The following is an 18,920-nucleotide window of genomic DNA, read 5'->3' on the forward strand; positions in this document are numbered from 1 at the left end:
TTTTCCCCTTCTCCTAACTCCCTTCTCTGTGCAGTATTTCAGTCACAGCATCAAATAAAAATTAAATAAACTGTAATGTGTCATATGTTGTACTTAATCTTTTAGACTTCTTTGAGGCTGAAATCTCACACTGTCTTTTGGGGAAAGCAGGGGAAGAATCAGTAATTGCCATTCTTTCAGCTTTGTAGATCTTTTCTCTACTAGCTTTTCTTGAGCAACCCAGAGAACTCATTTACACTGACATTTTCATGACACATTCTCCTGGGTATTAAAGCAGTGAACAGAGAGCCCTTTCAAGAGGGGCAGAGTGGCGGATTTATTCTTCATCTCCAGCCCTGCTAACTTGCACCAATTTTGGGGTGGGATAGCAGTTTCACTGGAACTTGGATTCCTGTGCTTCTGTATATTTTCAGAGCTTGTTTGCTGGGCCCAGATTAGTCACATCTATGTGGATGGAGCTCCTTTTAATCTGGCAGTTCTGGAGCTAGCTTTTCTGTGCTCTGCCCACTTTGGGCAGCTCCATCTGTTACTGAAAGTGGAAGGACTGCAGAGGCCAATGAGCAAGTATCACCAACATGGCATCCCAGCTCCCTCTAGCCATCAACATTCAGGGTTTCGGACTAAAGGTTTAAGTAAAAAGCTGTGGTTTTCATGAGATCAGCATCTATGCTACACAGAGGAATGCTGGGAGTTGTAGGACTTTTTTCTGTCTAAATTTGCATAGTTGCACCTTAAGATAGTCAGAAAAATATCATTTATTTGATGAACATTTCTAATCCACTCTATTCCAAAGATTTTGAAATATAGGTGTTTATGTAGGCATGGAATCAGGCTACGTGTAATATATAATGTGATGTAAGAATCATACAATATCTTCTCATGATAGACTTAAAGCTGTTTTTATAATCTCTACTCTTCTTTCCAGTGAAACTATAATGTTTCTTCATGAAATATTTCATCAAGGATTAAAAGCGAGAATAGCAAACTGGCCTACTTTAATTTTAGGTAAGTATGATGTATTTATATTAAAACTTTTCTGTTACTCTTCAGTAGCCCATGCTTGCTTTTATTTGACCAAATGGGGTTGGTAAGAGCCATCAAAGCTTTATCAAACTCAGTGTAAGGAAAGTATTATGTCTGAATTCCACAGTAATTTAGATATGCACCTTTTCTCCATCAAGGTTCAATGGAAAACATAAAATTTGGCAAAACCAAAGTATTTATTTGATTCTACAAAACCATGTAGAAGGGAATTGGATAAGCCCTATTTCCTGTGGGTTTCTGCAAGCAGAATTTGTGTTAGCGGATCATGTCTATGTAATTGTATTGTTGTAAACATTCAATATCAACTTCAAGGGTGACTCAGTATGCAGGTTTGCACCTTATGGTAAGGCACTCTGAAAATAAAATGAGCCACAGGACAAACCACGGTGTGCCTGACAAATGCTTGGGCTCACTGTGGAATGTCCCTCAACTTTGCCTGTGAAAGGGAGTGGGAAATAAATAACCCCTATTGCAGAAAGATCTTTTTTGTTGTTTTGTTTTATTTTGACCTGGCAGTTTCATTGTCCTGCCCTTTTATGCCCTTTCCTGAGACCAGGTGCTTTGGAAAGTGGAAAAGTGCAAATGACCCCAGATAAGGGAGCTGTTAGAAAACAGGTTTTCTTTTAAACTTGGTATTTTAACAAGGCTAACCATGTGTATGTACCTGTCAAATCCCCCAGATTATCCTTGCCCCCCAAGCCCCCAAAAGCCCCCCATATTAAAAGATAGCCTGGCTTTTTATATCTCCTGTCAAATCTGTCAGTTTCTCTAAAAGTGGTGGCTTGTACCTTCCCACCTTCTCTAGAACCTGGAGTTTCAGGAAAAGGGAGGAAAAATTGCAGGGTAGTGAATATATACAGATCCAACCCAAAAACAGAGGCCATCACTATGAAGGGGGTGATCTATTCACTATCCCCTTTAATGAGCAGAAATCCCTTTCTAATGACAAGCAAAAAGGGGTTAAAATCACAGTGGGAAACACCAAGCAAGTCACTCCACTGCACTACTTGGGTTAGCTCAGCAAGAGCAGCACGCTCACCACTTCCCTGCATGTGTGATGCAGTCACTTGTCTGGATTCGGACATCATGTCCACCTATCGTGGGTACGACAACCCTAAGAACAAGTCGTGGATTGTCAGGCGGGCTTGCTTCCACAATTAAGCCTCCCTGTAGGAAGCAGTCCAGGTTTGCGTGACTCAGTAATGCACCTTGACTTTTTCCCCACCGTGGGTTGTTATATTGTGTGAACCCAACCTATGTGTCTTTTATTATGCAGAGTGACTGAACTATAAAGTTGCCAACTTTTGCCCAGAGAGAGGTTCTGTGTCTTTACAGCTGATAGGTAGGCATTCAACAAGTGTAGCATTCCTCACCTCTGAATCTCTGCAATAAGAAAAAAGTGTGTCTTAAAATCTGCATGTCAGGTTTGCATATTTCTTTAGTATAGGTTCTGTCAGAGTAAAAGGCAGCAACCCTGTTCCTAGCCTAATATTGTTAGCTATCGATAGAGTTCCTGAGCAGTCAAGTGATGCTAGGGAAATGGGACGTGTGGTTCTTGATAAAGCCTCAGGCTGTGCAGTTTCTCTGAATGCAGATAATTTGATTTGAACTTCCCGATTTCTTGCTATGTAAGTTCTGTGGAAAAAGTGAATGGCAGCAAATACTGACTTTTCTCTTTTCCTTATAGCGGATTTATTTGATATTCTGCTGCCTATGCTGAATATTTATCAAGAATTTGTTCGGAATCACCAGTATAGTCTCCAAGTGCTTGCAAACTGCAAGCAGAACAGAGATTTTGACAAACTCTTGAAGCAATATGAAGCCAATCCTGCATGTGAGGGCAGAATGCTTGAGACATTCCTTACCTACCCCATGTTTCAGGTAGCTTTAATTATTGTGCATTTCTAGAAGCTGTTCACATTCTTTTGGTTGTAATTCCAATGTCTGTTGGTGTAGCAAGGTTCTATTATTTTATCTGATGGGAAAATATTTTACATTGCACCTGTTGTAGTATAATCAAATAGATAATACTTTATTTTTTGATATATTTTATTTATTTATTTATTAAAAGTTTTTATATGCCGTCTCCTTGCTACATAGCCTTTCATATTTTGAAAGGCATTTTGGTTTTTTTTTAATGTAGTGGTCCTACATTTAACAGTTTTGCATTATTTGAGGTTTGCTGTTATGAGATTTCCTTATGATTCCCTACTAACAGTCAAGCAGCCCTGAATGCCTTGGGAGGAAAGGAAGGGTGTTATTCAAGGGGGTTATCCAGAAAATTATTGAGCTGTGTTTTTTGGTTTTTTGAAAAATGAGAGAGAGAGAGAGAGATTGATTCCATTTTCACATCCTATCTGCAACCACCTTGCTTTGGTTTTCCAAAACTTTAGATGCCTCCCAACCAAATGAAAATATGACAGCTTCTGTTGTCATTGCAAACGTGGGCTGCTCAACAGAAGAGCATGAAGAGCACTTCAAACTCACTCTAAGAATGGCAGCTGTCATATAGTCGTGCAATAAAGGTTGCATCCCTAAAAACAGCTGGCCCTTGGGACACCAGGGTGTTTGGCATGAGATGAGCTTCAACCCCAACAGCCAATTTTCGGGGTACTGCCTTTATTCTCCTTCTTTGATTGCTTCCCTTAATGCCTCTGCAGCAGCCTCTGCTCATGTTGATAGTGTGAAGAGGGACCGCCGCACGGGCACACACAAAGTCTCTGACAATAGCAAAAGACACCCAAAGAGTCAGCAACAGCCAGGCTCCCTTTGGGCTGCTGCAGGGAAGAACTGCTTTGGTTTAGAGGCAGTCTGAATACTTCCAGAGCAGCCTGGTTCAGTATTCAAGCTTCATCCAAAGTGGATGCTCTAATGTCTGCATGTGGAACACTGTCATTGTACTGTTTCTTAAAGCCACTTTTTGAACTTGGAAGATCTGATCCTAATGTAGCAAACATTATTTTGAATGAGTGAGCTTATGGTGCTGTAAGATAATTAAAGCAAAAAAGTGTTCGTTGTATAATCAGTCATGCCTTTAAATATATTGCTGACAATCCCTTTCACTCATCTTTAGATTCCTAGATATATCATAACTCTTCATGAACTTTTGGCTCACACACCACATGAACATGTGGAAAGAAAGAGCCTAGAATTTGCTAAATCTAAACTAGAAGAACTTTCAAGGTGAGACTCCTTTTCTTTCTTTTACATATAAGATAAAAATATAAACTAAATACATTTAAATATGTTTAGGTACAGCACAATTTAAAATGTATTCCAAATAGCTCCCAGAGACTGGAATTTGGCTTATAAAAGAACACTCAGAACAGTGTTCTGAGTATTACAGAACAGAAACATAGTTGTACCTAAATTATTTATAGGCATTTTATCCTGTGTTGAAACCAATTTAGATTGTCAGGAAACTCACATTTCTGAACAACTTGTGACAGTTCATCTGCAAAAGGAACAAATTTTGGGTTAATTAACCCAGCAAAAAACTAAACAACCTATTGGTCTTGGTTTGCAAATTACTCTGAGAACATCTGATCATGTTGATCATTGTGATGTGTGAACTGACCTTCCTTTTAGCCTAACAATTAATTACAAATGGAACTCAGCAAGGTGAGATTGATACTGTCTTTTCCCAGTAGTCTTCCTGAAGAGTAAAGAAAGCTGCTGTTTTGACATATTTTCTTAGAAGTTGACAACACTGGAATAGAGTAGATGTGACTTAAAAAGAAGAGGTCACTGAAGATCTTTTGGTAGAAAAAAATTGTAGTGGAATTAAGTACACAGGTAGGCAAACTTCAGTGAACCATTTGTTGATGTGACCAAAATAAAACGGTCCTTTATCCAGTAAAGAGGAGACTATTAGGTTTCCCAGGAAAGTCCTTATCAAAGAACACCAGAACACCAGAGACTGATCACCAGATCTGGTTTTAAACACTATGCTTGTAACATTTATTCTATGATATAAGGAATACAAAAGTATAAGAATACAAGTTTAGCAATCATCAGCAACAATATCAAGAGAGGCCTCATTCACACTCACACACAACCAGTGGACCCTTCTCCAGTGGTGATCAAGTGGTGGCAAGGGCTGTGGGTGACCAGTTGCAGTGCTGTCCTGGCACACATGGAGGCTGGAAAGCCCAGGCATTTTATACCTCAAAATGTTTACGCCATCATCTAGTCCAAGCTGGATCGAACAGTGAGCTCATTTGAGCAAAACTGACACCGGATGTACTGGTCCCTTATCTTGAGAAACATGTTCACCACATTCCATTCTCTCTCTGGATGGTACAGGGCGGGGTTATCTTATCTATGACATTCCATTCTTCAGCCACTCCTGGCTGTTGGCTTTGCTGTGCAAAATACCTCAGTCTTGGTCAGTCCCATCATGCTCCTTTATTCTCCATTTTCTTCTGGGTCTCTTAGGCCTTCAGGTTATTGCACACCATAACAATGAAATGGAACTAAAAATGCTTTTCCCAGTTTAGAAATATGTTTCTGTTTTGTGTAACCAAGCATATTGATTTATTTTGCAATAAATGTGCCCCGTTCTTCTTCCAAGGGACTAAGAGTAACATTTTAACTTTTGTTGAGCAAGGATGGGCAATCTGTTACCCTGTCAGTACTGTTGAATTACAGCTTCCATCATCTATGACCTCTGGCCATGTTGGCTGGGGCTAACTGGAATTAGAATCCAACTGCGTTTAGGCAGCCAGCGGTACTTCACCCCAGCCTTGGAAGAATGTCTTCCCATGGACACCCAATCCCACAGCTTTGCAGCTAAGTGAATATTTCCCACATTCAGACTCAGCATTCTGCCAAGTGCACCCTAGCTTTCCATTTCAAAAGCTTAATTTCTGTGATTCAAAAGTTGTCACTTGCTCTTTAGGCAATATGCTCAGAAATATTTATTTATTTGGGAATTGTATGGTGAAGTATCCCTTGCTATACCATACCACTGCTGTACATCCTTGTTCTCTCTCACTCTCTCACACACACCTGAATATATATTAACAATGAACATATACTAAATGGACCTTGTCCAGAGCTGCAGCACACACCTGGCAGATTTGTGCCCCAGTTTTTAACAAAATGAGGGATTATTGCTTCTGAAGTGGGGAAATGAAGTTTAAGTGATGAATGATGTAAAAAAATGGCAGATATTTTGTTCATAATATACATATTATGTGTATATCCATTTTGTTCATAATATACATTTGCACACACTTTTCAACAGAAGGAAATTGTATGGTTAGTATACTAATCCCATTGCACATGGATTGGTATAATAGTTCTAATAGTCCTAATTTAATCAGAAAGATGGCGCTTAGAGAACTTAGGGAACTGATGTACAGCTGGAGGAATCTCAGTCACCCTGGTAGACTGTGGGAGCAGAAATGGTTACATTTAGAGGAAAGGAAGAGAAATGCCCCAAAATGGTTATCATTACATGGCTTCAGAAGAAATGAGTGAATGTAACTTCCTGATTAGCTTCAGATAGTTGGAGAAATGCTGTCAGCACCAGCTACTTTCAGGCTTCCTTACTTTTAAGTAAAGATAATAAATGGGTGAGAACATTTTAAGATTGGTCCTATTTCCCGTCAGAGGTGTGGATCTGCCAGTTTAAAGGTGGCATTATAATCATAGAACAGAAGAGTTGGAAGGAGCCAGAGAGCTACTGGATCCAACCCCATGCTCATTGCAGAACTCCAAGTTAAACCATCCCTATCAGATGGTTGTCCATCTGTTAGTTGGTTCGTTAGCAGCAAGATAACTTTATGATCATGTAGACAAGTGAGCTGGTGTGATGTCAAAGTTGCATGCTCCCTCTTCAAGCCACCAGGTTGGGTATATGGTGTGCAGGAGCAGGAAACCTCTGACAGTCCCCAAAGAGCTGGGTTGCTATCACCATTGCAGAAGGAGTAGAATGAAAGCAATCAATCATTGTCACTTGCTAGGGGCCACTTGGCCAGAGCAGCACAGGGATTGTTGCCATGGAAGGCATTTCAGATTCCAGGTGCCACAAATGAATATGCTTTCTCTTTGCTCACTATCCACTACTGCAGATGGTGATGGGACCTGGAGGAAGGTCTCTGAAAGTAGCAGAGTTCAGACAGGCTATACTAACTTTGTGTATGTAGTTATAAATATATTTCTGGTAGCTGAACATTCCTTTCCCTCTTTTCTTTGCAATAGAGTGATGCATGATGAAGTGAGTGACACAGAGAACATACGAAAAAACCTTGCAATAGAAAGAATGATAGTAGAAGGCTGTGACATATTATTGGACACCAGCCAAACGTTTATTCGGCAAGGTAAGACCATTTAGTTTAATGTGGATTCAGAGAAAATTAGGGAAGAAAAGTAGCCAAATAAATGTTGGCATCATTGGGAAAGATAGGGTTGCAATATATGCCGAGTGTCAGAAGTCTGCATCTGTCCAGATATTAGTCCTACAGTGATGGGCTGCTGCTGAGCCCTACTTCTGTGCTGTTTTTTTCCAGGGGATATGAAAAACAGCAGCACAATAATAATAAAGCAGCCATGGGAAAGTAACATACATACTAACAGGACTATCATCTTCAGTGGATCAGAAATTATCTACAGCACCATGGAAAGTAGGTCTGTCTGGCCAATAGATGCTGCAGTTCCAGATGATGCCAACATTCGAGCAAAAGCACAAGAGAAACTTGAAGTACTTGAAGCTTTGTCAAATGGTGGAGTGATTGTGAGGAATGAAAACAGCTGCCTTTTATTCCCATTTTTCATTTGTGCTTCAGGAACAGCTCAAAAGAATGCAGTTTGATTTTTAAAAAATCACTATTAACCAAGTGTACTTTTCAATGCTAGTATCAGATGAGGAAAGATGAGGAAGCATGACATTATTATCTGGTGTGCTTGAAATGCTTTAAGGGCATGCTTTACTTGTGCCTGCTGGAGCATTGCTTGTGGAATCTCAGCATACGTGGCAAAAAAAAAAGCATCATGAGTTAGCAGGCTCTTCCAACTGATTCCTTCCAGATGTTTTGATGACGACTCCCAGTATTCCTCATCATGATGCCTGGGGATGATGAGAGTCCAAGTCCAAAACATCTAGTGGGCGACAATATAAGGAAGTTCTCTGTTGTGTTCCGTTATGTAGCCAAAATGACACCATCCAGGCATAAGAGGATAACCCAAATCTTTGTAGAAATACAGAGTTGTTCTTGATAGTGAATAAAGGAAAAAACCTGCAGAGGAGAAAAACTGAAACTGGAAATGGGGAGAGTAGATGGCATATCCTGCACAAAAGCACTAGCATTCCACGCTACGAGCTCTTGTGACACACTTATGCTGCATGAATATGTTGGCCTGTGCATTATATTTCTAAGAAGAAAATAACCAGAGTTCTTTTAAAACAATGCACACCTATACTTTGGATTCCCCCCCCCCCCCAAACAGCCTCTTTTAAACCTGAACGTAAGCATGTGTGCACACAGGACTCAGGGTTAGGCTACTGATGGGGAAGCATTACTGCTTTGGTTGCTGAGCAAATAGCACACATTTGTCTGGATTGCAGCTTATTTTTTTACCTAGAATTTGAGTTCAAAGACTATGAAGTGACATAGGTATGATAAATGGCACTGACATGAAAGTAAACATACCTGACATTAAGAGTCATTCTCTAGGTCAGTACATTTTATGATGGAGGTGCTGGATCACTAAGTGCACAATCCTATTCATACTTAGAGAAAAGTCCTGCAACACCCAACATTCCCCAGGAAGTCTTGCTGGCTGGGGAATGTTGGGAGTTTCCAGGCCTTTTCTGTCTATCCATGCATAGGATTGCTCCTTAAGTCTGAAAAAGCAAGTTATTCTACAAAATGTGCAACCATTTATCTATATAAATGAAAATACTTCTTGTTAGTTATCTGTACTGCAGGTCTTTTATCTTCTGTTTTAGCAAGGTCTGTCTGTAGCACAAAAGTTTTCTAAACCTTGTAATATTGAGTGTACTAGTGATCTGGAAGATGGGTTGCATAGGCTTATAATAAAGTGTCCTCACCAGAATACACAGCCAATTCTGTATGCTTTATCGGATCAAACACCTGCATTCTTAGAAGGTATTTCTGATTGATGGGGCTATTAATGATTCAGTAACTCTTTTTACATATTCACAGAGATTATACTTGAAATGCTTCAGACCAGAAAGTGTTGCTTTTATTGTATATAACGTAAAGCAAGAATTGTGACCTCTGTTGTACTATTCCATTTTTGATAACCCTTTCTAATGGAAATATGATGTTGCATGTGAGTGCTTTATGCTCTGTATTATTTCTACTTTCTTATACCATGCTAAAGTGTATTCATTGCAAAATGGCTATCAATACCATTTTTTTACAATACAATACAATTTTAAGTACATTTAACTGGAAACAACCAACACTGGATTCATTTTGGCTTGAGTCTGATTTTTAAGAGATTCCAGGCTAAGGGAAAGTCTTCTTTTTTCAGGTTTACATGTGATCTTGCATCCTGTGTAAACAGTCCTTTACTCAGACATTAGTTTAGATGTGTGCCTTTATGCACAGTGATCTGTGGCTTAGACGGAAGCTGTACTGGCATGTCAGTGTTGCGTACAATTGGGCTAGAGCAAAAATTTTGAACACTTAATTTTGTGTAGTGATGCTTAAGGAAATTCTTGTCATGCAGCCAGCATCTTGTGAAAATGGACACTTACTTCCATAAGTGCATTTAGGAACAAAGCCTTAACATGTCAGTAATGCTCGTTATGCATTGCATGTCTGTCAAGAAATCTGTAAATTAATAAACTGAAATATTACAAAGATTTATTTAGTATATTTTTATTCACTGAAATATTTCAGCCAAAGACTCATGTTTGGACAATGCTGTTCAAAAGAATTTGGAAATAAAGTTTCCTCAATGACACTTAAGAAAGATCACCTATTACAGTTGCTAAGATTTATATTGGTTTGAAGTGGTATTATACGAACATAAGAAAAGGCAAGTTGGATCAGACCAAGGGTCTGTCTAGTCCAGTACTCCATGCACACGGTGGCAAACCAGCTGTCCACAGGATCCGCAAAGCAGGATGGGTCCAATACCTCTGCCTGCCAAAGTCCCTCAGCAACTGTTTTATGTAGGCATGAAACTTCTGGTGAAAGACATAGCATTTATCCCGTAATGCTATCAGCCACTGTTAGCCTTCCATGACACTGTCTAACCCCTTTTAAAAGTGGTGCAGATGGATGACCATCACAACTTCCCATGACAGCATGTTCTGTCACAACATTATATGAAGAAGTATTGCCTCTTCTCTGTTCTAAACCTTCCCCTAATGAGCTTCATGGAATGACCCCAGGTTCTAGTGTTATGGAAAGGGAAAGAAATATCCATGCATAATTTTAGCATCTCCATCATGTCTCCACTTACTTGCCTTTTTTCTAAGCTGAACAATCTCATTTGTTGTAGCCTCTCCTCATATATGAGCTGCTCCAACTCCCTGTACTCTTTCCAATTCAGTAATGTCCCTATTTAGCTGAAGCAACCAGAACTCAACTCAATATTCTAAGCGTGGTTGTACTAAGGATTTGTATAAGGCAAGTAAGATCCTGTCAGTTCTGTTTTTTCTTCCCTTCCTAATTATGCCTAGCATGAAGTTTACCTTTTTCACAGCAGACACATACTGGGCCAACACAGAGCTGTCCACTGTGACTCCAAGATCCCTTTCTTGCTAAGACACTGCTTGCTCCAATCCCATCAGCATATACAGTACTTATGGTTGGGATTTTTGCCCCCTCATGTATTACTTTGCACTTACTTTACAGTATCCAACCACATACTGCATAGTTCCAGAGAGATCTGTGTTTTCAGCCTAATACAGTGAACAGGCACCAATGGAATTTACTTTGCAATATATAGGAATATAATCATGCAGCTTGATCCATGTTTGATTTATTCTCAGTTCAGTTCTTTTACTCCCGAGTAAGCATTAAGCCACCCTGAGAATAAGCCACTATGAGTTGGTTGCTTGTTTGCTAACCCAACAGACAATTAGTTACACTGTGGCTTTCTCTTGCTTGTTTTCCTTGTCAGTTCTCTTCCAGAAATCTTTGTGACAGAATTCCTTGTTTCCTCAGTCCTTTCATTAGCACCCTTTCTGAAATTGGTCCGCTGGGGTTGCTTGTACCTGAAGGAAACTCCCCCTTCCAGTCCTGCTGCATCAGATCACCAAATGGAATTAATTTTCTGAGCCTTACTGAAGCCAACTGTGTGTTTTCAAACTTTTCCCCCAGTTGCTTGTGCAAGAATGAAAGGCTGCCTGTCCACTATTTAGCCCAGTGTATCTCTCCCTCTGGTCAATCTTCTTGTCAATGTGATCCTCCACTTGGGTGTTAGTCTTTGGAGCCACACTTTCAGTTACATCTATAAAACAGCTATAAAACAAGCTCCTTCTCCTGCAGCCCCCAGCCATTTCTCTGCAATATCACAGCTGCATACTTGCACAAGACTGATGAAAAGCCTGTGCAAATGCATTTGGAACACTCTCGTGTCGTCTTCTCCATTTTTAGGAATGCAGGATGGAGGGCACCAAAAAGGGATGAGAAAGGATGGTGGTAGCACTACTGAGATAATAAGGAGCAGCAGGAATATTCATTGTTCAAGCCAGGCCAGTCTCTGCCATTCACAATACAATGAAATAGCTTTGCCAAATCAGACGTCTCAATAAGCCATCATGAAAACAAGCCATTCTGCACAACCCCAAAACAAGTCCTGGGTTCTTAGAAAAACTTCTTGGTTCAGATGTCACAATATTCCACCATGATGATCACCAGGTGAACCAGGTCATGGTGTACTAGGTATATGTGTTGTAATTAGACTAAGTAGAACTGCAGGGCATTTTGGCTAGAGTGTTGGGTTGGGACTCCAGAGATTTTGGTTCTAGTTCCCATTTGGCTATGAAGCTTACTGAGTGACTTTGGACCAGTCACTGAGCCCAATCTACCTCACTGGAGCCTTTGTTAGGACAAAATTGACAGGAGAAGGAGGATTATGTAAACACTCTTGGAGTTTTTGTAGGAAAATGATATGATATAAATATAATAAATAAAAATAATGAAAGGGGGTTCAAATCCCCACAAGCACAAACCTTACTAGCTGTCTGGCAAAAGCCCCAGTATTCCACCTGTACTGGCGTTTTTTTGTTTGGTTGTTTGGTTGGTTTTTTTGGGCAACCTATCACAAAACATTTTGAAGCTAAATTGGGATACAGTATTAAGCTTCTTCATCATTTATTTATTCTCACATATTTAAAGTATTTTATCCCATCTGTTAAACAGAGTTCTTTCAAAAAAACCTTACAAATTCGAAATAATAAAAGTCCCACAATTGAGTTTCCTCTATCAAGAATTCTCTTTCTCCAACTGACATATATTAAACTGATTAGCCAGGATGAATAACATTACTTTCAACTGCAACTCAACAGTAGATGCTGGGTTTCTGGCCAAACTAAGCATTATTCTTACTATGTATAGTGTAGCTTTGTGCAATAGTTTTGCTTGCTTTTGAGCAAGCAAGTCCTCAATTCAGAATTGGATTGTGCCACATTGGAGAGGCTGGGGGAGGAGGAATTAAAGCTTCCTCCCAGCCAGTTTTCTCTTGAAAAGAAAAGAAGCATTAAATCCCTTTGTGGAGTATCATAGTCCTAACCTGAACTGGAGTTTTACTCAAGGGTAAGTAAAACTATCATGCATAGTTACACTATACATGACTAGACAAATCTCAACAGTCAAGGTAGGACTGGGCAGTGTGGTGTGCAGAGGCACTGCTGTGTACCAGGATACATTTCTTGGTGTCCACCAAGTTGCCTCCCCTTCTGGGGAGAAAAAAGATGTTCCTAATAGCAGCTGAGATTGCTGTAAATTTATGTTTATGCTGAGGATTCTGGATTCAAAGGAGTTTTGTGTGTTGGGCTTCAGACTCCTCTTTTACTTGGCCTTTTGCATAGCTTACTTCTTCTTTGCCATGTCTACTCTGGCAGTCACCTTGTGATGGTATCTAGGGCAGACTTTTTAAATTGTCAAATATGCCCATGATCCAAAGGTTGCTAATCCCCTGGTTCAGGGGATTGTTTTTTAGCACCAAGCCACTAGCACCTAAAATATGGGCTCTCAGTAATGGGGAGAACTGACAGATTTCCTTTTCAGGAAAAAAATCATTTTTAAGAGCATATTTAGAAATGTGAATGTGAGAAATGGGCATTTGAAAGTATTGTACTGGTAAGGCACAAAGTCTACAGATACTGCTGTAGACTTTGTGTTGAAAAGATTAATGTTGGTGGAAAACCTGTATAATTTGTTAAAGAGCCTTACATATGTATTGCCAAATTTCTTGGACAAGAACAGTATATATTTGTATTAAATAGCAATGTTGTGAAATCTGTTCTGTGTTTTGCAGACCGTCAGGCACCTATCATTCCATTGTCTTCCCACTGATGGAACTGGATTTTGTGTAAATGTGTTCATCTGCATTTGTGCAGCATAGCAGTTATGTAAATCCACACTTCTGAAAATGTGCACATCCCTCCAAACTGCCTGTTTTCACAGTTTCGCCTATGGGGAAAATGCACATTTTTGGTTGATGATGTTTTAATTTAAATATTCATCAATGGCTAAATTTGCATAAAATTACAATTAAAATAAAATGGTCCGCTTGTCTATTCAACTCAGGAAAAGCCAGTCTACTGCAGAATCTATGCACTGGAGTCTTAGAAATACAAATTCATTTGAGTCCATTGTGGATTTCTCTGACAGCCCTAGTGTTCAATTAACACAGTCTCTTACAGCCTGGAGATCATTTGTAGCCAGTGTTGTTTATTTGAGCAATAACAGGACATCTTGGAAAGGAGGAGATGCCCTTGGCAACCAGTCTTTTTTCACTGCCTCAATATTGCAATGTAATTGCTACTATCCTGCAACATTCTTTCAGCTAATTCATTAAATGTAGCCTGGCCTTTAAAAGTTAAATGTTCTCAAGACCTCACCTGACGAGCAGCTTCTCCTCTCAGTGATTTTGGACAGAATGATGGTGTGGTGGTCAAACAACTTCTCAAAATGTACCTATTTTGATTCCATGCCTGCTCCCATGACAAACTTAATTTGTCACTTATCTATCAAACTCTAGCCACTTCATATAATCAAACAGTCAGTCTTCTGTGTCTTGTGTTCATTTTTTGGTAAATATAAGACATTATGTTTCCTTCCTTCCTTCGGACAAAATTGTTAGCTGTTCAGAACTTTATCCCACCCTGCCCTTCCTAATTTCTAAACATCCAATTACATCTACTTGGTGTTGGGCGACCGAGACAGATTGGGGATTCTGTTGGTGTACCGTACACCCTTCTGCCCAACAGTCTCCCTGCCTGAGCTGATGGAGATCATCTTGGACCTGGTGTTGAGGACCACCAGGATGTTGGTCCTGGGGAACTTCAATCTCCATGCCGAGACTGGTCTGACCGGGGCGGCTCAGGACTTCATGGACTCCATGACAGTCATGGGGCTGTCTCAACATGTCACCGGCCCGACCCATGAATGTGGACACACTCTGGACCTGGTTTTCTCAATGCGGCAGGAAGAGGGTGGTCTGAGGGTGAGGAATTTATGTCTGACACCCCTGTCATGGTCAGATCACTTCCTGGTGAGGCTTGTGCTCGAGAGTGGCCTCTCTGGATGGATTCCTGAAGGCCCTGGGGGAGTTTCTGGCTGACAAGGCTCTGGTCGAACTGTGGAACGGGGAGATGACCAGGGTTGTTGACACGATCACTCCTAAGCGTCCTCTCCCACCGGGCAGAGCCCACTCTTCCCCCGGGTATACACCTGAATTGTGGGCGATGAAGCAGGCTGGGAGATGGCTAGAGCGTAGGTGGAGGAGATCACAGGATGAATCTGACCGAACACACTTGAGAGTCCATTATCGGGCCTATGCTGTGGCAGTGAGGGTGGCGAAAAAGAATTTCTTTTCCGTTTCCATTGCCTCCTCAAAATGCCGTCTGGCGGAGATTTTTTGAGTGGTGCAAGGCCTGGTTCATCCAGGTTCTAAGAAAGATCTGGTTCCACCCTCGAAGGCCCGCTGTGATGACATTGCCAAGCATTTCAGGGAGAAAATCACTCAGATTCATCACGAGCTAGACTCTACTAGTGACTCAGAGGTTTCTATGGAGACACCAATGCTGCCGTCTGGTCCAAAATTAATGGATGAATTTCAGTTATTGTGGCCTGATGATGTGGACAAGGTGCTTGGACGAGTACGTCCCACCACTTGCCTATTGGACCCTTGTCGTCTTGGTTAATAAATAATTCCAAGCATGGGATTGGGATCTGGATCTTGGAAGTGGTTAACGCCTCTCTGAGGGAGGGTCGGGTACCTGCCCCTTTAAAGGAGGCGGTAGTCCAACCAGTCCTGAAGAAAGCATCACTGGATCCAGAAATGGCCACTAATTATAGACCAGTGGCCAACATCCCGTTTCTGGGCAAGGTGTTGGAGCGGGTGGTGGCAGGACAACTCCAAGCACTCTTGGATGAAACTGATTATCTGGACCTATTTCAGTCCGGCTTCAGACCCGGGTACGGTACTGAATCTGCCTTGGTCGCCCTGTACGATGACCTGTGCAGGGAGAAGGACAGGGGGAGTGCATCCCTGTTGGTTCTTCTGGACCTCTCAGCGGCTTTCGATACCATCGACCATGGTATCCTTCTGGATAGGCTAGCGGGACTGGGGGTCGGAGGCACTGCTTTGCAGTGGTTCCGCTCTTATCTCAATGACCGATTCCAGAAGGTGGTGCTGGGGGACTATGGCTCTGTGCCATGGCAGCTATGCCATGGAGTACCGCAGGGGTCCATTTTGTTCCCTTTGCTGTTTAACATCTACATGAAACCACTGGGAGAGGTCATCAGGAGGTGTGGGCTGTGGAATCATCAATACGCTGATGATACCCAGCTATACCTCTTGTTTTCCACCAATCCAGGTGAGGCAGTGGCTGTGCTGAACCGGTGCCTGGCCGAGGTAATGGGCTGGATGAGGGCCAATAAACTGAAGCTCAATCCAGACAAGACGGAGGTCCTGTTGGTTGGCGGATCGGGCTTCAGAGAGGGTGAAATGAACCTAGTCCTGAATGGGGTTGCACTCCCTCTTAGGGACAAGGTCCGCAGCTTGGGAGTGCTCCTCGACCCAGAGCTTTCATTGGAAGCTCAGGTGACAGCAGTGGCAAGGAGCGCTTTCCTTCAGCTTCGGCTGATCCATCAGCTGCGCCCCTACCTGGAGTATGACTGCCTGGCAACAGTGACACACACGTTGGTGACTTCCTGCCTTGACTTCTGTAACACGCTCTACGTGGGGCTACCCTTGAAGACGGTCCGGATACTTCAATTGGTTCAACATAGAGCTGCCAGGCTGCTGACGGGGACTGGGCATTATGTTCACATGACTCCAGTCCTCTGTCAGCTTCACTGGCTTCCCATTGAAGTCCGGGCCCAATTCAAGGTGTTGGTGATGACCTATAAAGCCCTAAACGGCTTGGGTCCTGGATACCTGAAGGAGCGCTTACGTCCATATACGCCCGCCCGCCCCCTGAGATCTGCAGGAGAGGCCCTTCTCCGGGAACACTCTGTGAAGGAAATTAGGAGGGTAGGTATTCGGAGGAGGGCTTTCTCTGCGGTGGCGCCCAATCTATGGAATGCGCTCCCCAGAGAGGTCCGCCTGGTGCCGTCGTTATTTGTTTTTCGGCGCCAGGCAAAGACCTTTTTATTCAAACGTCATTTTAATTGGTAATATTATTTCCTTATTTTATTCTTTGGCCAGGGCAACTTATTTTATATTGTTAATTCATTTTATATTTTTAATGTATTATATTTTAATTGATGTTTTGTGAGCTGCCCCAAGGCTTCGACGAATGGGGCGGCATAGAAATTTTCTAAATAAATAAATTATGTGTGAAAGAATGAAAAAGGAAGGATGGATGGACAGATGGACAGAAAAATACTGTAGCCGGAATGCAAATGGACCTGTCTGAGAACAGAGAATTCTTCCACCCACAAGGGAAGGAATTGCTTATTTTGCTTTCCAGCTACAAGCCATATTAAACTTTATTTTATTAATTTCAGTATTTTGCCTTACACAGTTAAGGCAAGGTAGGGTAGTCTCCCAAGGTAGCTTATAACATATACAAAAAGCAAAATTTGTGATAACATAATTGAAATCTATCAAACTACAAACACAGAAATATTATTATATGATGATATTATATCAGCAGCAATATTATACCAGCAGGAGGGCTGATCTCATCATTAAGAGCTTTTCAGGATCTGCAAGGTCTGGATACTGGAAAAGTCCTGCTTTGTATGCAGAACAACACACAGTCTTTTGTCTCCCAGCCCACTTGCTGTGAAAAATCTAGAGGGTGAAATCCAACATTGCACAATTTTTAATAAATTGTACTTATATGCTGCTTTTTTTCTCTTTTGAGAACTGCAAGTTGGGTTACATAGCTTCATTTTTATCCTCATAACCACGATCTTGTGAGGCTGGTTGGGCTGAGATTCTGTGACTGGCACAGAGTCACCCAGTGAGCTTCATGGCTGAGTGTGGACTGACTCTCAAGGTCCCTAGTCCAACACTGCAAGCGTTCTAATGAGTAGGGGAATTGCTTCCCTTCCCATTCTGACAGAAGTCCATTCATCAGTGGCAGGACAGAATAAACAGGGGTAAGAACCAGACATTAAAATAGGCTCTTTTCCTTATTATTCATGACATCTTTACTAACTGTAGTTTAAGTGCTTGTGCTGCTGGTTAAATTTTTCAAAATGTACAAAGTAAAAGCAAATAGTAATCAGTCCAGCAAAGTCAGCAATTTTGTGCAGTGAAGGACTGTTTAGTCTTGCCGTTGACGTCAGAGTTTGTTGGATCTGTTTTACAGCTACAATCTTATTTGCGTATTCTAAATGCTGCAATTTGTCACATAGTCATGATGTTAACATTGACTTCAGTGCACTTTAAACAGCCAGTACTTAGGATTGCAGCCAAACGTTTTATTGAAATGTTTATTGTTAGTAATCATCTATGTTTTTCTTATGATGTGCTACAAGACACATTAGTAGTTGCCAAGTTATAGAATACCAACAGCAAAATTAACCATGTATTTACAATGTATTATTTGTTTTTGTAACCACCAGGTACTCTGATTCAAGTCCCTTCAGTTGAAAGGGGAAAACTTAGTAAAGTTCGTCTGGGATCATTGTCTCTGAAAAAGGAAGGAGAAAGACAATGTTTTTTATTTACAAAGCACTTTTTAATTTGTACAAGGAGCTCTGGAGGAAAGCTGCATTTACTTAAGGTGTGTCATTTTGATAGATACCACATTGACAAATAGCACAGTGAAATACAGTACCTAGTTGTGGAACATACAGGTCCTAGTTCTGTTGAATTCAACTAAATAAAAGATTTAATTGTAGTATAATTTTAACTGAAAGGTTTTGATGTATTGTTGCAGTAAACTGACCCACTGAGAAGATACACAAGAATTGCCTGGAAACATTCTCTCAATATTTATGCAAATTCATAAGGACTTGTTCTGAAGCAAGTGTTAGCTTTCTAAACTAAAAGTGATCAAAACTGAAACCTGGTCAGTGGGCTGCTGCAGAACTAATTTTATTGCAAGAAAGACAAAGCATTTGTATCTGTGTCGAGTGTATTATATGGTCTTCAACTTGGAGAAAATGTGCTTTCTTTATGCATTTCTGCTTTCCTATTTCGATATTCAAATTTGAGTTAAGGTGAAATTTTATTAAATTTTGGAAACTATTATTTTTGTA

The 18,920-nt window shown here is 41.0% G+C and overlaps 1 protein-coding gene across 2 annotated transcripts in view; it reads left to right on the top strand.

Annotated features, from left to right (window-relative positions):
• The window catches only part of RASGRF2 (Ras protein specific guanine nucleotide releasing factor 2), a 117,379-nt gene that overhangs the window by 38,627 nt on the left and 59,832 nt on the right, over window positions 1–18,920 (top strand). For both annotated transcript variants that reach the window (XM_044446748.1, XM_044446749.1), the window contains exons 6-10: window positions 926–1,005; window positions 2,732–2,925; window positions 4,118–4,227; window positions 7,252–7,370; window positions 18,282–18,442. In XM_044446748.1, coding sequence (XP_044302683.1) covers window positions 926–1,005; window positions 2,732–2,925; window positions 4,118–4,227; window positions 7,252–7,370; window positions 18,282–18,442 — 664 coding nt within the window. The remainder of the gene's footprint in view (window positions 1–925; window positions 1,006–2,731; window positions 2,926–4,117; window positions 4,228–7,251; window positions 7,371–18,281; window positions 18,443–18,920) is intronic.

This window comes from Varanus komodoensis, unplaced genomic scaffold (genome assembly GCF_004798865.1).
Source record: "Varanus komodoensis strain SLA01 unplaced genomic scaffold, ASM479886v1 scaffold5, whole genome shotgun sequence".
Lineage (NCBI taxonomy): Eukaryota > Metazoa > Chordata > Lepidosauria > Squamata > Varanidae > Varanus > Varanus komodoensis.